Consider the following 20,828-nt stretch of genomic DNA (forward strand, 5'->3'; position numbering starts at 1 on the left):
GCCAGGACCAATCAACGGGATAAAAAAAAAAATCAATATGCACATGTGACTACAGTAAGTCACAGCACATTCCCCGTGCCCCTACTCCACTCCTCCGCTATTCCCTTAACAGGGCAATTGTTATGGCTATGGGAAATTTACTCCCATTTGTAAGGTAGCTGAGGCTCCTATAGAAGAGCATGCTTTTCTCCCATCTCGTCTCAGGCAACCGAGTTCTGCAATGATGCCAGTTGCAAAAAAAAAAAAAAAAATCTTCAAGCAAGTACTCTTGTTCTTTCATTCCTTCTTGTGAGCAGGTAGTTACTACAAGCCAGTTTTCCCTCAGCGACAATGCAATTCAGTCCTATGGTTTTACTCTCCTGCAACACGATTTTCAAACTTTAACTGAAAGAAGTGTGCTTTATAAATGCAAACTTCCTATAAGAAACAGTTAAAAGTATGTAAACGGAGTAACCTTATAAGAATTTAAATAGTTGAAAACAATTATATTGCATTGCTTATAATGCTCCTAAATGTGTAAGAAAGATTTGAAGTCAGCAACTAACATAAATCCTTATCAGTTGTTCCTTCCCCAGATACAAACAAGAGGTTCCACATGTTTTTTAAACTTTATTTAAGCTCAGAACCACCACTATGTTACACCTGTCAGGCTGAAGGTTATTCATGTTCGATGTTAAAAGTTCTAAATATAAGAATGGATGACATGAGGATCCATGTCCTCCAGTGTTGTGTTGCAGTCAGTATTGGTCCAGTAAGACAAAAGTGTTGCAGTCATTTCATCCCCCCGCCCCTGCTTTTTTTTAGATACATGAAGCATGGCCTAGCATTAGTGTCACCCTTTTATCTGCAATTTACTTAAATACAATGAGATGGAAACTCAGTTGTTTCCTCATTTGTAGGAAAAGTGACATGAATATTCTGTACTTTAACAAACAAACACTTAAACACAGGATTGTTTTGCACTGTTGCAACCCTCTCATTTGAGGCAAAACATTCCACCACCCCCCTCCAACCACCACCATAATAAGTTCCAAAGCATTTCTAGTTTTGATTTTCATCAAGATTTCCAAACTGGCAGATTTTATTTTCACACCCTCTTCACAATAGACAAGATGCTTACCATATATTTAGGATTACAAGTTGCCACTAAAAGAAAACTTTACACAACCACTGTACATTTAGGTTGAAAAACTGTCCTTGCATGAAAAATATACCTAGGAATCAAGTGGTAAACAAGAAAAAAAAAAAAAATCAAGAAAAGATTAATGTTTTTATAATGTGCCATTTTGAATTTATCAACGCCTCCTCTACTTTTCATTCATATTCTGTTTTTACCGATAGTATTTGTTAAGGCAAACAGCTAATCCATTTCTGAAGAGGTGCTGTGGAAATTGTGGACAAACAGCAAACATTTGGCATTAAAATAGATAGCACGTATGTAGCCTCTAGTAATATACATTAAGCATTTACCTTGGACTTCAGGATAATGACAGGGGAGGATGAACATGCTAACAATGTCAAAAAGGCTTAAAATTTAGCGTCCAAGCAATTTCTATTAATGCTTCTGTAGTTTTCAAGCTCTAAGTAGTATAGAATTTATGCAAATGCATTAAAGAATTCTAGCTTGGCAAGTACACCCAAGCAGGTTATTAAACTATATATACAGAAAGTGATAAATACAGAATTAAAAGAGTCCTTCCGCTTCTCTCTATAGCCTTGAAAACTGACAAAAAACTTGAGGACAGCTCTACAATATTAAACATTAGGTAACCGCAGGAGCTGGGAAACCTAACTACACAAACTGATTAAAATACTCAGATGACTTTGTAGTGTTTAATACAATTCAGTTCGTAGTCAAGGGCACAAGACAACATTTAACGAAAATAATCACATCAATTGACCTAGAAATCAAATGTAAATAGATATGAATACAATCTCCAAAATCTGTCTTTAAGTGAACATTAACCATTTATTCAAAGTTATACAAGAATTTGAAGGATAAAGTCTTCTTCTGCAACAGGAAACCAACTTACAAGTTTCATGTCTCAGCTGAATTGGAGGCGAGCGGGGCAGGAGGGAAGAGGGAAGGGTGAACAAATGAGTTAGTAGGCCCCATCCAGGCAGCTAGAAAGTAAAAACAGGCTCAACAGCAGCCTCCTCCAGCTTGTTGTCCTCCCTGATTGCCTGCGAGTGTTGCATTAGTAGCAGCATGTTGAGGGCCAATTTTTATGCCATTTGCCTGAAATGAAGTTTAATACACAGCGTAATTATTTTAGAACACTAATATACTTGAAAAGCTTTTCTTTTTTTTTTTTTTTTTTTTAGAAAATCATATAGCAAGTTCTGCTAATGTATGCAACAAATTTAGCAAAATTTATCTTTTTTTAGCAGTATGCCCTTGGCAATATAATTTAAAGGATGATGCTTTCCTTCTCATTTAACTTTTATCTCTATGTTATACACTGTACCTTAAACTCCTAACACGAAAACACAGAGCAAGAATTGTATTTTAATACTATCTGGCATAAGGCTTTAAAAATACATAGCATTGCTACGAATGTATAAACTCTCCCCTCTCACCAAAATCTCCACTAGTTTAATATAAAACTTTTCCTCTCTAGACAGCATTTCGTTCTGTGTTGAATCAGCTGTAGAGGCTAAGGGCATACGAGTGTTCTGTGTCATCAATAATTTCTATGATCCCAAAAGACATGGCTACTTGCCAAGAACCCACACACAGCGTAGCTCTTTCATTCATCAAAATCACACTTATATCTTAACCCTCACTCCCTCAAGTGGATTTTACCTAAAAATACAGCACTTTGAGAAAAGTAATACAGTAGCTTCAGAAATTAAGCTCTTAAGGAAACTTTGCGTCACAGTAAATCTCAGATTTATAGCGCTTGGCAGTTGTTCTGCAACAGTGGTAGCCTTGGGGTTTCTGGCACTAGCTCAGTATTGACAGCAGCTGATGTGGTTTCTTTTCGCTCTTTGACTCCTCTTTAATAAAAAGCATGCCCTATGGCTCATTGGTTTTGCCCCCCCTGGGCTGATAGCAACTTCTTGAGGAATCAAGGAGCCAGACTTGGCATAAAGCCAAATAAATAGCATGGACTGTTGGCTCTTGACAGCATATTGCAATCAAAGCTCCATAAGGCACAGTAAAGCAGTCAGCTACTAGATGAAACTCGACAGATACAATGAGCATACTTTTTCAGCTACTCTGATTACTGTCCAATTTATATTGCACTACTGAGTGCATTTTCTTTAGGAAAAATGTTAAAAGAAAATTTAAAATTTTTCATCACTAAACTGAATTTAAAAAGTGTTTTACCAAAACAGCATATATACATAGATGCACACACATTTCCCAGTCAGAATTAATACCTTTGAAGGATCAATATTCAAGTCTTATTTAGCTACAAGTTTCCTAATGCAAATACTTAGCACACTACTGAAGTTTCTCACCATTTCCCCTCCAAAGTCACAAGAGCAATGTTTTTTAATAGTCTAAATTTTCTCACGTTGAAATATATTAATCAGGAAGAGGTGAAGCAATTGGGTCCTGCCAATTCCCTCACTGCTCTTTGAACAATTCTGTAAGGACTATCACACTTAAGGGAAGCATCAGACTGGCAGTCCCAGAAAATGCACCTATTCACAGAACAGATACAGAACAGAAAGTGGCAGTGCAGACTTTCACATGTGGTTTCACTAAGCACCTCAGCAACGATATTTAAGGACATGCAGGATAAAAAAAAAAAACACTTGGGCATCAGAAAGGAACTGACCACTTCACATTGTCAAATTTAAACTTTATGTGGTGTGACTTTTTATGTGAACATTAACAATCGTTAACGATAAGCTAATTGTTAGCTTATACAATCCTAACATTTCTATATAATCCTAATATTTCTATTTACTACTCCTGAATTTGAATCTGCTTTTTCTACAGCCATGAACCTCTCTCCTAACTGCTCAAGACTTTCCACAGCACAATCATTTCATAATTCAAGAGAGACATTATAGATCTTTCTAGGCTCTTGCATTACAAAAGTGCTCCCTGCTCCACCTCCCCACCCCCACCCCGAACAAGCAGAGAGACAGGCCCCAATAATCTGTAATTTCTGTAATGTGCATAGGCAAAATGGCTAATCTTTTATTCCCTACAGAATCCAGCCACCTAAACCAGGAACATTTCAAAAGTCTTTTATGTAACTCTCAAAGCAATCCCTCCCCTATACTGGACAGCTCATGGAGTGCATCTGGCATATCAACATGGTCCCCCATTTACATAGTGGAAAATTATCTTTGAAAACAGATGACACCATATGGAGAAGTGGATGAAAGTGGATTTTCTTCTCTTTTGGGGATTTATATTATTTTGTGATGCTTCATGGATGGATAGGGTCACTTATTTTAATCCATTTTTATCACAATGGCAGACAATTCTATATCCAAATGGAACAGATATTTTACTGTCTGGCCTTCTAGGGAAGGTGAATTTTGTATATTTAAAGAAAAAACAAACAAAAAGCATTCAGAGTACTAAAAGTTACCTCATTGTTAATGTCAAAAACTCCTTCCTGGATTTTCTCGTAGATCTCTTTTGCAGTGTTAATAAATGCCTAAAACGAAGGAGAAAAAAAACAAGACACAAACACAATGAATGCCATATCCTTTGGTGTCAGATGCACTAATTGGACTCCAATCCCATGTGCAATTGTCTCAGTGAGACTTTTCTTTCTGACCTCAACAGGAACAGGTATGACAACAGCATCCTATAGCCTACCCTGAAGTAGCAATGGATCACACTCTGTTTACAAAAACAGTGGCATTTTCATAACGTCTGTATTCTACAATCTGTTGTCCAGTAATTACAGGGAAAAAGTGTTTTTTAAGATATATAAATTACTTTTAAATTATTTATTTCTGATCCTTACGGATAGATTGTGTGGCAGATGGTTTCCCCTACCCTTAATATCTTTCTAATAGGCCACTCTAGATTAGAGTGCTTAGCAACATAAAACCACAGGGTATTTAGAATGATGATGTAAGGATGCTGTCTGCTGCATGAAACCTTACGCTATCATTTAATATTCACCTAATTTTAAGAATGTATTCTCTTTAATTAATCTTACACACAATAGGCAATAGACCTCTTAATAGTAAAAAGGAGAGGCCCCAGGTTTTATTATGGTGTCTGAAAATCTATTGTTTTAATTCAAAGACTTTGACATTCAGGTCTGAAAAAGGCAATGATATAAATGCTTTTGGTTGAAGTTTACAATCAATGATTCCATTCTTCATCTCTCATTTAACTTGATAGGTCAAGTAATGCCTAAAACAATGTATAATTTAAGAGATGATTAACAGCAGCTAATAATTACAATCAATATTAAACATATAGTTCTTTCTGGCTTAAAATACCAACACAATGCAATCATACAAGATACGCTATCTTCTGCACAAGCCTATTACAGCAAATACAGATCTAATTCAAATATAAAGAAAGTAAACAGGGTTCATGGAGAGGAACAAATCAAACCTTTCCTCATTTCTACACTGGAAGCATTTGACTGCTGAACTTGCCACCAGAGCTTTGTTTCCTAATTAACAGGACTGATATGTTTTCACCTTTAAAGGCCTTACAGCTCCCCAGAGTAATCAATCTACTGCAGCTCAATTACTGCACCAAGCATACACCACAGCCAGTAAAGGAGACTTGAACGACTGCAGCAGGAGTGGAAAGATATGAATATGCATAAACTCTAAGTGGGTGATCGAATCATCACAGAGGGTCATGAGAATTTGCAGCAAAATAATGAGAAGAATTAATCATTGCAGATTCACAAGGCACTTAGGAAGTGAGTTCGTTTTTCAAACATGCGTTAGAGTTGAGGAGAAAAATTGGCTTTTGTCCAACTACGCATTGATTCAAATTCCTCAGAAATTGAAATCTCAATGTAAGAAAAAAATTTTGAAATTATCTCGGTTTCTGATAATACACCAATTATTGTAATGGCCTCATACATGGGCCTACTGAAGGGTGTAAGTCAAAAACTTTGGAAATTCAAAAAGCTGGAATCTGTGAGGATACTTGCTTGCTTCTACTTCAGTGGGACATTAAACAGAACGTGAAGTCTTAAAAATGTGTTATGATAACTTCATGTAAACAAGCACTTAGCAATTGGCACGTCTAACAATTCTAGATGTTGGCTAAGTACGCCTAGGCTCTTAGAATTCATTTCATGAGAACTACATTAGATCTGTAAAAGTTACTTTAGACCAACAAAACTAGAATTTTAACAGACTACTAACTCTAACACAACGGAGTATAAAATATCTTATGGCTGCTACACTCAAGAACAGATCATCGCAAGAACCCACCTATCCTCACAAAAATAGTAAAATGCACTGGAAAACATAGTGTGATTTAACAACACTCAATCCCCCTCCTCCCCCCCCCGTTATTAGACATGTACTATACAACGCAAAAAAGCATACTGAGTTCAGTACGGTCTATTTTAAACATATTGCCTAAGAAACCATTGATCTGAAAAACCCAAATATTCCATTTATTTCAGTTCCATAATTTCAGTTGTCTTGAAAAGACGTAATCTGACTACCACACATTCCCATCAGTGATTCTGGTGCACCACGTATTAGTGTTAAAAGAGCACATACTGTTATTCTGCATGGCAAAATGCCAGGCTGCACTGGGTCACACATAAATAATTCCCATTTGAAAAACAATGGTTTGACAAGAATATAGCACATAATAAATCTACCTCATGTTTTCTTCAGTTGGTATGGATTCTGAAAAATTACTACTAATCAGCCATGAAAAGAGACTTGCATCCCTTGAGACCTCCGTTTGTTTCTTACATCCATGTATTTTAAGTTAGCTTATGCTTCGAAGTATAAGCAGACTCAAAATCACCACCTGAGAACTTTATGGAAAACAGCAGTCTACTCGCTTTAAGAATATCACATCAGATTTTGGCATTGCATGCTCGTGCCCCAATTAGTAAGGACAAGAAGGTGAACTCAGTATAATTGACTACTTCTAAAAATCTCTTTTAATACTGCATGTTCTAACTCTTATCTGGAACATGCAGTATATTATAAACTCTCAATTACTTATGGGCAGTTTATCCTATTTGCAGATTAACTGAGCCATGGATGCAGAAAGACAGAGAGGTTTCCCCTCAAATCCAGTTTGGAATTATGAGACCATGTGCAGGTGACTGCAAGAACACAGCTGTAGCACTTCACACGCCAACTTGGATCCAGGTGCAGTTTAGCCACTTCCACACAACATAAGAGCCTGACCAGTAAGCCCACACGGACTCGTCTGGCTGCCTCCCAAGCCTACTGCGGTTGCACTGTACATTCCTGTAATGTTGCTGTTACTAAAACACTATACAAAGATACTCCAGCACTTTCACCCCAAATCAGCTCAGGTCCAGGTTTATTTTCACCATCCCAGAAGAGGCAGTACCAGATTCAATCTGGATTTATATTAAGTCACCTGAAAGATAGCAAGACCGTAGTACGCAGTATCGCCATTACTTGTAAAAGGAAAAGAGGGACTTCTGCAAAAACAGTATGTTAGACTTCCAAATATAAAAATTCTAGACTACATTTCAGGAAAACTGAAGAAAACAATGTAACCTCAGGAAAATGTCTACATTTAGCGTTTAACTCCTGGTTTTAATCTTTCCAAATCACAAATTACTGATGCTTTTATGCATGAGACTACTAAATGTATCTGTACCACAGCACGGGAAAAAAGGTTGCATGCAAGTTATTCAGTGATTTGTTTTAATATAACGTGTTTTTCAATTGTGTTGACATTATAACTAGGTTCTCAAGTAATAGTAATACCCTGCCAAGCAAAATTACGTTAGTGTACAAGTGAGAAAGTGAGTCTTATAAGATGTGATCTGCAAAGCTACTGCACCTACTACAAAGCTAACAAAGGAGGTTTCTGAGTCACAATACACCAGTATAATATCACTCCAGATGATTTGTATAAGGAGTTTCCTAGATCATATTGCTACATGGGAATCAAGAGGTCAAGTCTCACAGTGCTCACCTCAAAAAAACACCAAACCACCCAACAGTACAGATGCTGCATTTTAGATAAATTAATCCTAAAAACACTGAATGTAGAATTAAATCAACTTCAACATCCATTTTATCACACAAAGTAAACAAGTAATGTAGGTTTACTACCCTTGAGACAAACCCAGGAAGTACGAATTCTACAACTGGTAGAAACAAAGCAAGAAGTAAGGGAGTAAGTTCCTGGTACCTCTGTCTTATGGAGATTGTATGCAGGAGTAATAATAATTTAAGGGCACCAGAATGTGAGTTACAGAACATCTACATTTAGTTTTCACCTGGCAGGTATCAATAACGTCACTTCTCTTTCTCAGAAAGCTAATGCTGTGACAAGTATTTGAGGACTTAGCTACAAGCTGAACATAACAGCAAAAAGCTTGTAAATGAGCCACTCTTACTTTTCAAACATCAGATTTTAAAAGTTCATCTTTGCTTAAAATCGGAACGTATCAGGTTCTGCACGGCCAGTTCATGTAACATGCTGCCCTCTGGTGGCAATATTGAAGTTAAATTTAGTGCTATGAAATACAAATTGGGCAGTCATTATTTCTAGATGCTTTCTTACAATTAAATGAGGAATGCTTAAAGGTTAAATATCTCACAAATTCTAAAGCATGACCCTCACGGTCAGCCAACACCAAAAATTTCTTCATCCGTCCCAATCTCCTATCTTACCTTTTAGCAGTGACATACAAATAGTTAGATTAGTATTAAAGACTACATTTGCAAACAGTAACACGGACCACAAATGGATTTACCCCTAGAGCATTCACCATCCCAGTGTGTAAGTGGTGCTGGATGGCCACTTAACAGAGTGAGATCCCAAAGCTCTGAGCAGCTGTTTTATGCACAGTAAGACAATATTTTTTACAACTAAATGATCCTTCAGAAAGAAGCCTAGGACACTAAAGGGGCTACAGAGGAGTTAATTATCAAGCTGTAGGAAGGTGCTATGTAATGAACCTGCACCCCAAAGAGCACCTCAACACATTTGTAGCCTTATTTTTGAAGTAAAGGTGCACAGGCACAAACCAGAACTTGACAGCAATTTGTTTATGTGTACCCATTGGAGTGCAATCTTTCTGACAAACTTATTGGAAGATGCACATTGTCAGAGCTCGAAGTGCCTCAAGAAGTCCTGCAGCTGCTGTTGAACAGTTACAAAGGACAGAGAACCTGAGAAAAAAAGATGATAAACGCAGAACTAAGAATCCATCTCTCCAGCAGAATCTACAGCTCAGGCAGGCAGCTATATCATACTTTCCATGTTCTTCTATAAAGCCTAGAAACCTCAATTAACTGAGACTTTTTATTCTGATTATACCTTGAGATGCCCAGAAGCCCGAAGAACCATGGCAGAGCCAGTGTTCCTTACTGCACAGTTGGGGCACAGTCCCAGGGTTTGCCACAAGGAGGTAAAAAGGTGTGAATCTTCACCGGAGCCAGGTGTCCTGCCCTTTCTCTGTCGCACAGCTGAACCAGCATGAGCTTCACCTCTCTGTTTTCTCATGGGAGAAACTGTCTAAAGCACCAGCTTCACACAGCTGAAAGATCACAGAACTTTGATTTCAAGGAACTTGAAAGAATACTGGCTTTGATACAAGTGAAACCTAACACGTTAGTTGTGTGTGGTGTGGGGTTTTTTTTTGTGTGTGTTTTTTTGTTTGTTTGTTTGGGGTTTGTTTTTTTTTTTTTTTAAGACTTTTATGAACTAGAAATTCTTGTTTTGCAAGTTCTAGTCAGATTACAGCTTGTGTGTCACTTTACCTTATTATGCAAACTATTAACATCCTAGGATTTTCAAAATTTTTTAACTAAATCCCTGCTTACTATACTACCAGGTCAAACAACTGTGTGTTTACCAGCAATTGTGTTAGGTGTGGAGGGGAAATAAAACATACTTCTAAAAAAATCAGTTCAAATTTAGAAGCTGTTAAGAATCTCATCCTTCCATGAGATTTTCATTTTTACCCTTCAGAATATTACAAAGGCCATCCTCCTTCCCTTATCTGGGACCGAGCAGTACCACTGTTGAAGCTACAGCGTTTTGAATATTCATTATCCATTTAAGCAAAAGTATGAAAGAAGCTGCCTGAAGAGAAAATTAAGTTACAGCTGAAACAAAACCATTGAATGACCATCCAGCTACATGTAGCAGAAGTGCTCCATTGCTCAGTCAAAACCGTTAGTCTATTCAGATTTAATCCTAAATAATGAATCCATTATTGCATTCTATTTATGTGCAGACAACTTGGAATAATACAGACAATACTCATAAGATGAAAGCTTGGCATAGGGTTGTATAATCCCCTCCATATGGGAAACAACTTACTAAAAACAACTCCCACACCAGGAGTCTGTGATACCTTAGTACAACTCAAGTGAGATAAGCTTCTGAACACTGATGATGTCTTGTACTGATTTGACCAGTATCCAGAAAACACTTTTGCTTAAGGTTACTGATCACAGTCATCATTATTAAAAGTAGCAGTCTGGAGTGCAAGAAGAATGCATGAAGTTACTCCAGCTTCCCAAGTACCGCTAGGTATCTTTACTTCTTGAGAATCAGTGCATGTAAATGGATTCAAACAAATGATATTCCAGGGACACAAAGATCTGTGTGCTGTAGGAGACAGCATGGTCACCCTGAGTTCATGCAGGGGATTCTGTTCTGCCTGTAGAAGTGCTAGGCACTGCCCAACCAGAAAGCACTCAGCAAGCTCTGAACTGCATGTTTCAGATAAGACTACAATTAACAGTCATATACTGTTGTTGAACTACGCATGAAAAAAACAAATACGATAAAATTGATGATGTCTCTTGCCAATGAGACAAAAAATCTCAAGTATTATGTGCAGTTTTGATGCAAGGTCAGAAAGTAACTGATGTTATGATTAAAACAAGGACAAACATGCCTGGGGTTTGGGCCTCAGACATACGTATACAAGTGAAAATCCTACTGATAGCCATCACAGTGTTTTCTTAGAGGGGAAAAAATACATACGCGACATTGAATTTTGCAAACAGTACTTGAGAGCACATATCCCTCATACAATTCAAGAAGGTAGAACAGATATGATAACCAAAGTTCTAAAAGTTAACAGAAGGCTCCTTTTACCCTGAATGAAGAACAAGTTCAATGTTTCAGATCAAATTTAACTACGCATTCCACTGGGAGAAAGCCAGTAGCCATGCTCAGTGTACATTATGGAATATCTCGAAAACAGTCAAGATTTTTTTTTTTTTTTAAACAGAATTGTGAAGAAATAAGTGCACTAGTGATACAGCTTAGAAATCATTGAGAAAAAAACAGCACAAAAATTCAGTTATGTTTTGATAGCTGGCTACCTTGACAGATTTAGACAGAGGCCAGAAGGAAATCAACAACAAACTCCCCCTTCATTTAAATAAATAGGATACTGCTGAAGACACGAGTTTAACTGGCCTGACTATGACCACAGTCAAATCGTAACCCTGTGCTTAACCTCGCCCCCAATAATCCTTCTTATCCTCACAATGATTCTGAAAACTTCTCATCCAATCCCATTCCATATCAAACATGATGATTTAACTCTGTGGCCACACTGAATTCTTAGAAGCCTCCACAGAAACTATGAAGAAAGAGCCTACATCTACTTCCCGCTCCCAACTACCAGTTACCTATTGTGCAAACAGGGTATAAACATCCTTTAACAGTCTTGCGCAAGATAAACAGCTAACAGGATATTCTCCGCTGCTAAACATTTCTATCCAGTATGTAGGCTACGAGAGATAATCCTGAAGAACACAACAAACATTTTTAAACTGTCTTAAGATACAGGGACTGAACAGGTCAATGTATTGCTAAGCTACAGGTTGACCAAGGCATTACACAGTGGTGGAAGTCAGGTTTAAACAAGGGAAACAGCTTAAGTAACATTAACGACAGAAACTAATTTGCTCATTCAAAGAAACTGCTAAAGGCTCCACCATTAGCTTGCAAACATATACAACAGCCATTTATGACAAGAGGTAAGCTAAAGTTGAGTCAGAAACAACGTCAAATGGATCAAAACAAAGTCTAGAGGCTTGTCTTGACACAGTGAGACATGTATTTTCAACTAGAGATGAAAAAATCCATTAGGAAAAAAGTCTCTTCTGGCCACTTAACTGTTTCTGGTGCAACACAGGAGACACCTGTGTGCTGCTGTGTTTCACTACTACATCAGCATGAAATGCAAGTAGTCTGTACACTGAATGTCTATGAGTAGGACCACAAGACTTGATGGCTATCTGCATGTGCTTTATGATGCAGATCTGTGTTAACTTAGGTAGCACCACCAGTTCATACTGCCACATTGCCTCTCCTGAATTCCCCAGTGACAAGAACTTGGTATTCAGCGTACAAGAGACACACAGTTGCTAGCTCTGTTCCTGCAGGGCCAAGTATGAGTTTGGACATAGACTAGAGACAACTTTAAGTTAAGAAATATATGCCAGATCTTGAACCAGATACTGTAGAAATGCTCATGTGGCAAGCAGCTTAAGCTTCACAGCGTAACAGGACAAACTCAACAAGTATATAAGGCACTGCCCCTACCAAAGTAGCTGTTCAGAAAATGTGGAACATGGTTAGATAACCCACTAACAGTGTAATCTGTATGCTAACAGTGTCTCAAGAATAATTAAAATGCGTAAAAAGTCCCTGATACAGAGTTTCTTTACACCTGTAAGGACACAAACTGCACAGTTGTGAGATTTACTATGTCAATCAAAATATATATATACAAGAATTAATCTACATTCTATAAATTACAAAAAACAACTTGAAAATGCAGTGTGAGCAGTTCAGTAAAAAGTAATTAAGACTGCTGTAACCTTGGTTTGTTACAAAGCAGAGTCATTTAGTTCAGAACACTTCTGAAATTTCAATTTTTTCCATGAAAAATTACCTCAGAAGATTTTTAGAACTGCCTGGGAAGCTTCCCTTACTACTTTGGAAATTTCTGATACAAGCAGCCATCGTAAAGAATCAAAGCAGATTAGTTTACTCCATTTTCTACTTGAACAACATGCATGAAGGTGTTTTTGTTAAATAAATTAATTCCTCTCGACTAGGTATTTTGAGCAGCCATGTATGTTTATGAGATAGACTGCTTCCATATACAGAGGGAAGTACATACACAGTCATTCCCATATACAGGGAACTACAGGATTCAAGCGATTTGAGGAAGGGCTTCTGTGAACAATGCAAGACAATTATTTCTAAACCCTTAACAGTCCCGATTCTTTTGCCAGGAGTACTTTTGCCTCAGATTCAGAAAGCAAAGTTTGAAAACCAGCTCTATAATGAGGAAAAAAACCCCCAAAACATTTAAACTGCAAAGCATGTTTGGCCAGGAAAAAGGATATGCTTCCTAAATTCTACTTTGGACAGATACCTCAAAGTTGGATCTATTTCTCGTAAATGATGGAAGAATAGTTTAAGCCCTGTTACTGGACACTGTGTAGCTTCTTTGTGATTGCCAGGAAAAGTGACACACTTACATTATTTCCTTCAATACCCAGAAATACACTTCCTTTACTACTTTGTTTTGGATAGCAACCACTAAGCAACACAACACAGGCACAAATGCAGCAGGCCAAGGCTTTATTAGTCAACTACATGATCTCAGTATGGTAAAATCCCTCTTTTCGGAAAGGAAAGAGGAAATGACACCAGTTGTTATCTAGGAATGTTCTAGCCCATTATATCTATGCATTTCAATATGTACACATGCATATACCTTACAGTAATAGCGTGTTTCTTCAGAGCACCCTTTCTGAGGATATTTCTTATTGATGGGTTAAGAAGGACAGAAGGCTGATAATTGAATTAAAAATGAATCAAACATTAGTTTTATCATTCTATAATACAGAGTAAAGAACAAAGGCCTAATAGGTGCACACAATTCTTAAATATTTCTGAAGCTGTATTCATGTAAATGTTTGTTTGCATAAGTCTTTGCTGCTAGCTAGTCAGAATCTACATGTATCATTTTGCTCTGGAGCTATATCCTTCTCTCAAGTAAAATCATCTGCTCTTTCAACACTGCTGATGCTGTATCTTATACAGACATGTCTAACTTCAAAGATTTCTACAGCTATCCTGGCACTGTAATGGTTAACTACATACATGATGTCCCTGCTCATTGCAGGGAGGGTTGGACTACATGACTCTTAAAGGTCCCTTTCAACCCCAAACTATTCTACGATAACCCCTGCACTATAGTCATCAGTGATTTATCAGCATGGATTAAAAATGCTGCTGAGTAATTAAGGGGATATTTCCCCCTAAATCCCCCTACCCATACCTTTTTTCCCTTCTCATCCCCCAATAACCTGCATACAATTAGAGAGATCCCCTTTGATCCCAGTAGTTCTGTCTAAAATGTCCAGTACTTTTGGAAAAGATGAGCATTCTGAGACTCAAATTAAATGCATAAAAAAGTATTTTGATAATTTACCTGAAACTTAAGCAAGTAGAAGAAAGTGCCCACTCCACTTTTAACACAAATACATTTTAAAACATCCAATACAATAATCCAGATGCAAATTCAGAGACTTGCAATGTCTAGCTTTCTAGATCCAGTGTATTTCCATCAACGCAAAAAATTCAGCAGTATTACTTTCTTAGACCTTAGTTTCCCCAAAGAAGCCAGTAAAAATATTCTCCATTGCCACCACGTAACATAGCATTTGTAGACCCAGGGCCACAGATTTCTTCTGCTTAAAATTTAAACTAATTTTAGCTGATTTACCTCAAATAATTGTTCTTCCTGTTTAGTTTCTACATCCTCAGGCAGCCACAAAACTACCGTTTCTTTCCAGTCCTGCAGTCAAGTACTGAGGGTGTACTAGACTGGCCTCCATTGTGCATACTTCTTGGTTTTTCCTCAAGTGTTGCCCATTCGACATGATTTCTCTCCTTGTTCCCTTCTATTTTTTGATACCGAACAGTCAAGAACCAGCATTAAAATGAAAATTGTCTCTTTTGTCCACAAAGTGGTATCTTTCATCTATTGTGCCTACTATTTCTCCTTATTTGTTTTTACTGGCTCAAAGACGAAGATTTTGCTCCTTCAGCTGTAGCTATTCTAGATCACGCCACTTCTTTTAGTGTTGACTGAGAATACCATTTAAGGAATGCATTTGATTGTCACTAAAAAGGATTATATCCTAAAGCTTTTCCATCAGAATTCAAGAGTTAGTACATGCATATAATCACTCACTCATATCAGATGGAGAGGATGCTATTTGAACTTTAATCAGATAATCAGAGATGCATTAGGTACTGGACAACTCCTTCACTAGCACGTATTTTTGGACATGGAGATGCTAATATTAGAATCGGGTAGTAACAAACCAACTGAAGTCAGTGAAAGCTGTTTGTTACTTTTACTATAACTTTTCAAAAAATACTAAATACTTCAAAACTAGAAGGCCTTACCACTAAAAGAATACCTCATCACTTGTCCACCATTTTGCATTTAGGAAAAGAGTAAGGAGACGTTATGTAGTATGAGAAGCTGAACGACATCACACTATTATAAAAAAGGTTAGTTAAGTAGGGATGTATAAACCAAGTATAGGCCTGAAAGACATGTGAAGCAATTGTCCTGCTTTACATAGCCCTAACATCTCGGTTGGAGCTCTTTGTCCACCACTGTACTGTATCTGTCTAGGGTGGAGTTAGTTTTCTTTACAGCAGCCTGTATGGTGCCGTATTTTGGATTTGCAGCTAAAACAGTGTTGATAACACAAAAATGATTTCACTACTGATGAGCAGTGCTTACACAGTGTCAAGGTTTTCTGTTTCTTACTCTGTCCCCACAGCTGGGGCAGGGAGGGGGGCAGACACAGCCAGGACAACTGACCAGAACTGGGCTAAGGGATATTTCATGTTACATGACATCATGCTCAAAAATAAAAACTAAAGGGTAGTCTTTCCAAAGTTGCTGTTGCTCAGAGACTGGCTGGGAATCAATCCGTTTGTGGGAAGGTGTGAGTGACTGCCTTGCCATCACTCTTCCCCCTACCTCTTTCCTTCATTTATTAAACTCTATCTCAACCCCATAGTTTCCTCACTTTGGCTGTTCTGGTTCTTTCCCCCATCCTGCTGGACAGGGGGAGTGAGAAACTGGATGGGCACTTAATTGCTGGCTGAGGTCAACCCACCTCAACCACCCTTCAGGAAAGGCATGCAGTAAATCAAGGTGAGATATATAAGAACTCTCATATGTCCAGAAATATGAACTACAAGCAAAACTTCGAAAGACTTAAGTTCTTTAAACTAGCAAATACTGAAAAACTTAGTCAAATACATAGCAGACTACAGCAACCAAGATAATGACCTCTTCAGCAGCTCTGTAGAGGACAGAAAAAGAAACTGTGCATGTGAATTGCAGGAAAGAAGATGCCTCCTAGGTAGCAGCGGGGAAAAATGGCAACAACACAAATACCAAAGCACTGCAATAGATTGCTCTGAAGAGCTTGTGAAATACTAGAAGTCTTTAGAACAGGTTGGATTGACATTTGCCAAGGATACCATTAACTTGGCTTGCTTTGGACTAGCAAATCTATTCTAGCCTTAGTTTTTAGATTTCAGGGCAGAGAGAAATACCCATTTCTCTGATCAACTATTTAAAAAAAACCCACAAATATATTAATTACTAGAGTCTCGGTAATATAATTAGTGCTATGCAATCAGATACAACAGACACTGTATTTCTCATAAGGTAAATTAAAAGAGTAGTTAATTCAAGTTAAGGAATCCAAAACCTAGAGGAATAGTATCTGTACAAATAACGAAGTGCAATTCAAAACAACTGTTTTACTAAAATACCAGTGTTCAGCAAAATTACCTCCTCTACATTGGAAGCAGTTTTTGCAGACGTCTCCATAAAGATAAGTCCATGCTCTCGTGCAAATGCTTCACCTTCCTCTTTCTTGACTTCTCGTCTAGATTCTAAATCACTAAGATTTAGGAAAAAAAAAGTTAGTTGCATAGTCTAACCTGTCCATGTAAATATTATTCTTCAGAGGCATGCTTAAAAGTCAAGAGCCCCCACTGGAACTTAAGTACATATGAGTATTCAAGCCCTTACGTAAGCCTTGCACTTACAGTATATGGAATAATCACAGACATCACACCTGCACTGAGCTATCAGTCCTAGCTGACATAGATCTTAAAGACTTCACAAAATGGCTTTCAACAGGATGCATGTATATTTATCTAGCTATTCCGTGAAGGCTAACTTTAGACATTGTCATTTTAGGTAAATAATAACTCTTTTCTAGTATAATGTTATCTACCAATCCACACTGTAAAGCTGAACTGATAAGGGAGTTTTAGAAATGATTTCTTAGTGATATTAAAAATAATTTAAAAAATAAAGTTGTTGAGTTTTTTTTCCTAGTCAGTAACAAAACTTCATACAGTCAATTTCTGTTCTGATAAAAAGACTTAAAAGCAAAACAAAGTTATTTTGAACTACATTAGCTGTTCTCTCCCAACAAGCTAGCATTTAGGTTTTGAAATTCCAGGCCTGGCCCCCTAGCAGCAGAAGAATTTGAAGTGACTGTTACACAATTTCTTGTTTCTGTCATCCAGTCCAAGAGATGGATCCTAAAGACAAATCTGCTTCTGTAAGTCATACAGACACATAAGTATTTCACCTTTACTTTTTAAAGCTTCTTTAAGAACAAGGAGTACACAGTTTGTCCTTCTAAGTATAATACATCTTGAGCAATAACAATGCTACATTTATACATGAATGGTAATTATATATATATAAAGTTTCATTGAAGTTGTGCATGTAAAAATTATCTTCTCAGATACACATTTTTAAACTAAACAGCATGCAAGAGGTTTAATTTGTGGCCAGAATACCAGTAAAAAGTATCCTACTGGGCTTCAGTGGTGCCATTCTTGTAATTATATATGTATATTAAAAATAAATGATACTCACTGTGGCATCTATTTGCAGCAAAGCAGGTTTTTGTTATTTTTACAACTACATGCTAGCTCAGATGAGTTATAGAATCAAGACAATTCAGCACACAATTTAAACATGGAGCATTTGAATATAAGGATACAAGAAACATCTTCTCAAAACAATTTTTAAGTTGATGTTTACTATGTAAGCTTTCAGGCTTAAGATATCTTAACAACATGTTCATTCTCATGTTCCTGAAGTAGCTATCTGACATTGTATTTTTGAACTTGAGCAATGTCTTTATTTGCTACTACCATGGTACCCTCAAAAATACCTTATTTAAAACCTTGATTCACTACAATGTTATCTCCACGATCGAACAGAAATAAACTTCCTGAGTTGAAGTAGTGCAGCTGCATCAAAAACTGCTGTGATAACCCAGTCAAAACTCACTACTGATATCTAAACATAATCTTATAGAGCTTTAACTGCTTCTACTAACCACAGTTGTCTTCCTCTCTCCATTCCAATAATTCGAAGCATTTGGTCTTACTAGATCAATATAGCTATGTTTTGTTCTGGAAAGAAGATTAAGTACAGTATTTGTCATGTTTTAACACTAGTATTTGTAATGTTTTAAAAAGACAGCTAGTATATTTCAGATTAAATTCTCAACACTCTCCAAATGCAGCAATAAGTCAGTACTACAAATGTGTATCAAGTGTACTTTCGGAACTGATAAGAACAAAATTTATTCCTTCAAAAATATTATGCTACTATTCTTCCTTCCATGCATCTCTAGTAGTATGCCCTACCATGAGAACTCCTGTAATACACTTTCAGGAAAATGCAATATAATTGAAGGAGCTTTCTTCCCGTCCTCCTCTTTGAGGCTTGAAAAAAATCCCCTTTAAAAAGCTTCTTTAAGAACTTTTACTTCTTGTGGAACCTTAATCTGTAACTTAAAATACATAACTTAAGTGTATTTATTGTTTGAATAAAACCTAGTTGTAACTGGGAATTACTGAGCTAGCTGCAAGTAGCTATTTTATAGCATATTATAATATACAATTATGCCATATAGTCTGCATTAGCAGAATGCAAGGCGTAAAAATTTAGTTTAACAGCTAAGAATAATCAGGAATAGTTACAGATGTCAACTAAGTATGCAAACTTAGGTAATAGCAAAAAGTACACTTTACTGTTTCTCACAGTGCCATACTTTCACTCACATAAGCATAAAAACAGCTGGTCAGGGGCATCACGGGCTTACCAAAGCTTTATTTAATAAAAGAGATTACATTTTTATATTCATTTGTGAAGACTATGCTTATCACATTTGTCAATTACAAAGAACGTCATTAGTAATTTTCCAGATTATGTATAAAAATGTGGACACGCTTCACAATTACTTAATGCTTAAAATGTTTTCCAGGGGGAGGCAGAGCATGGGGGCCATAGGAAGGAAAAAAGAAGGGGTAAGAAGAAGAAAATAGGAGATGAACAGGCCAGAGTAGCAAAATCAGAGTCTTTACCATAAGGCTGTTTCTCAGTAGTATCTAAGAAGTGATCTGGCTGTTCATTAAGTTTTAAGGGACAAGCATACACAGTATTATTTCAACGGGCATCTTTACCTTCAAGAATTGTTGAGGCATGGGGACAAGTTAAGGTCAATTAAGTAAAGGCCCTTAACTAATGGGTTATTAAATTCTGAGATTATGTTTTTGGTATTTGGAAAAATCCTACATCCAGCAAAAAAATCTAGTCATGATGCTACAGTTCACTGGATCAAGAACTAGAAAAATTACAGGTAAACTTTATAAAAACACATCAGTGAATACATTAAGACCTTCAATACAGATCAAAGTCTCAGCATCAATAGGGAACCTTTTTAGAATTTTGGACAGTCTAGCTGATGAGAAGATCAAGTAAATAATCATCTACAAATTGGGTAACACCGTTCCAAAACTTTTAGTTGTATTTTCATCGCCCAGTGTCCAAGGGCAGCCTGAATTCACCAGGAAATGGTGAAAAAGCATTCTCTGCCCCCAACTCCAGCTAAAACATACAGAACATGAAACAGGCTTAGAATTCAGAAGTGTCTCATATTCTCATTGAGGTATACATTTGAGAGAAGTTTTTGAAGTAAATCCTGTAGTACGGGCTTCTGTTTTTAATGAAATTTTCTCTGTTGTGATTCTTAACCAAAAACTAAAGCACTTTAGAACATCTAAAATTAGGACTCATTCTCTTTACAAGGGAGAGATCTAGGTGCTTCTAAATGGTGATACCAGATGTAAAAAAAAAAAGTAACAGGAAAAATAATTCATATGATCCATGACTTCATGCATTCCAGTCAATCCTTTTAAAATAAAATTACTTCTAAAAAAGGTACTCAGAACATAAGGTAGATCCACATGTGCTGCACATTGTATTAGTCTAATTAGAAAAGGAAAGGTTTTAGATTCCCCACAGAACTATGTCCAGTGACTGAAAATAATTTAAAGTTAACATACTGCCTAAAAATAAGAAAATGCAAAAGCTGAAATCTAGAGAAGTCATGGATCTTTACCACTTACAAAATCCTAACTGGTTAAATTTTACCTTTTATTTCCAATAAGCATTATAACCATGTTGGAATTGGAATGCTGACGAGCATCTTCTAACCAAGTTGTCAAGTGGTTGAAAGTGTCCCTCCTAAATATGGAAGAGAATGAAAATTAAGAACAGTAAGAAATCTCT

General features: G+C 36.9%; 1 protein-coding gene across 2 annotated transcripts in view; it reads right to left on the minus strand.

Moving 5' to 3' along the window:
* Positions 1–598: 598 nt before the first annotated feature.
* RAB2A (RAB2A, member RAS oncogene family) overlaps positions 599–20,828 on the minus strand; it is a 31,405-nt gene continuing 11,175 nt past the window's right edge. Inside the window, exons 4-8 of one of the 2 annotated variants that reach the window (XM_010282120.1) lie at positions 20,691–20,783; positions 17,013–17,124; positions 4,560–4,628; positions 2,107–2,239; positions 599–2,060 (exon numbers count right to left, since the gene is read on the minus strand). In XM_010282120.1, the coding sequence (XP_010280422.1) occupies positions 2,144–2,239; positions 4,560–4,628; positions 17,013–17,124; positions 20,691–20,783 (370 nt within the window). In that variant the 3' untranslated portion in view covers positions 599–2,060; positions 2,107–2,143. Of the gene's footprint in view, positions 2,240–4,559; positions 4,629–17,012; positions 17,125–20,690; positions 20,784–20,828 lie in introns of both variants that reach the window. The other variant, XM_010282122.1, reaches the window with a different exon arrangement.

This window comes from Phaethon lepturus, unplaced genomic scaffold (genome assembly GCF_000687285.1).
Source record: "Phaethon lepturus isolate BGI_N335 unplaced genomic scaffold, ASM68728v1 scaffold40662, whole genome shotgun sequence".
Lineage (NCBI taxonomy): Eukaryota > Metazoa > Chordata > Aves > Phaethontiformes > Phaethontidae > Phaethon > Phaethon lepturus.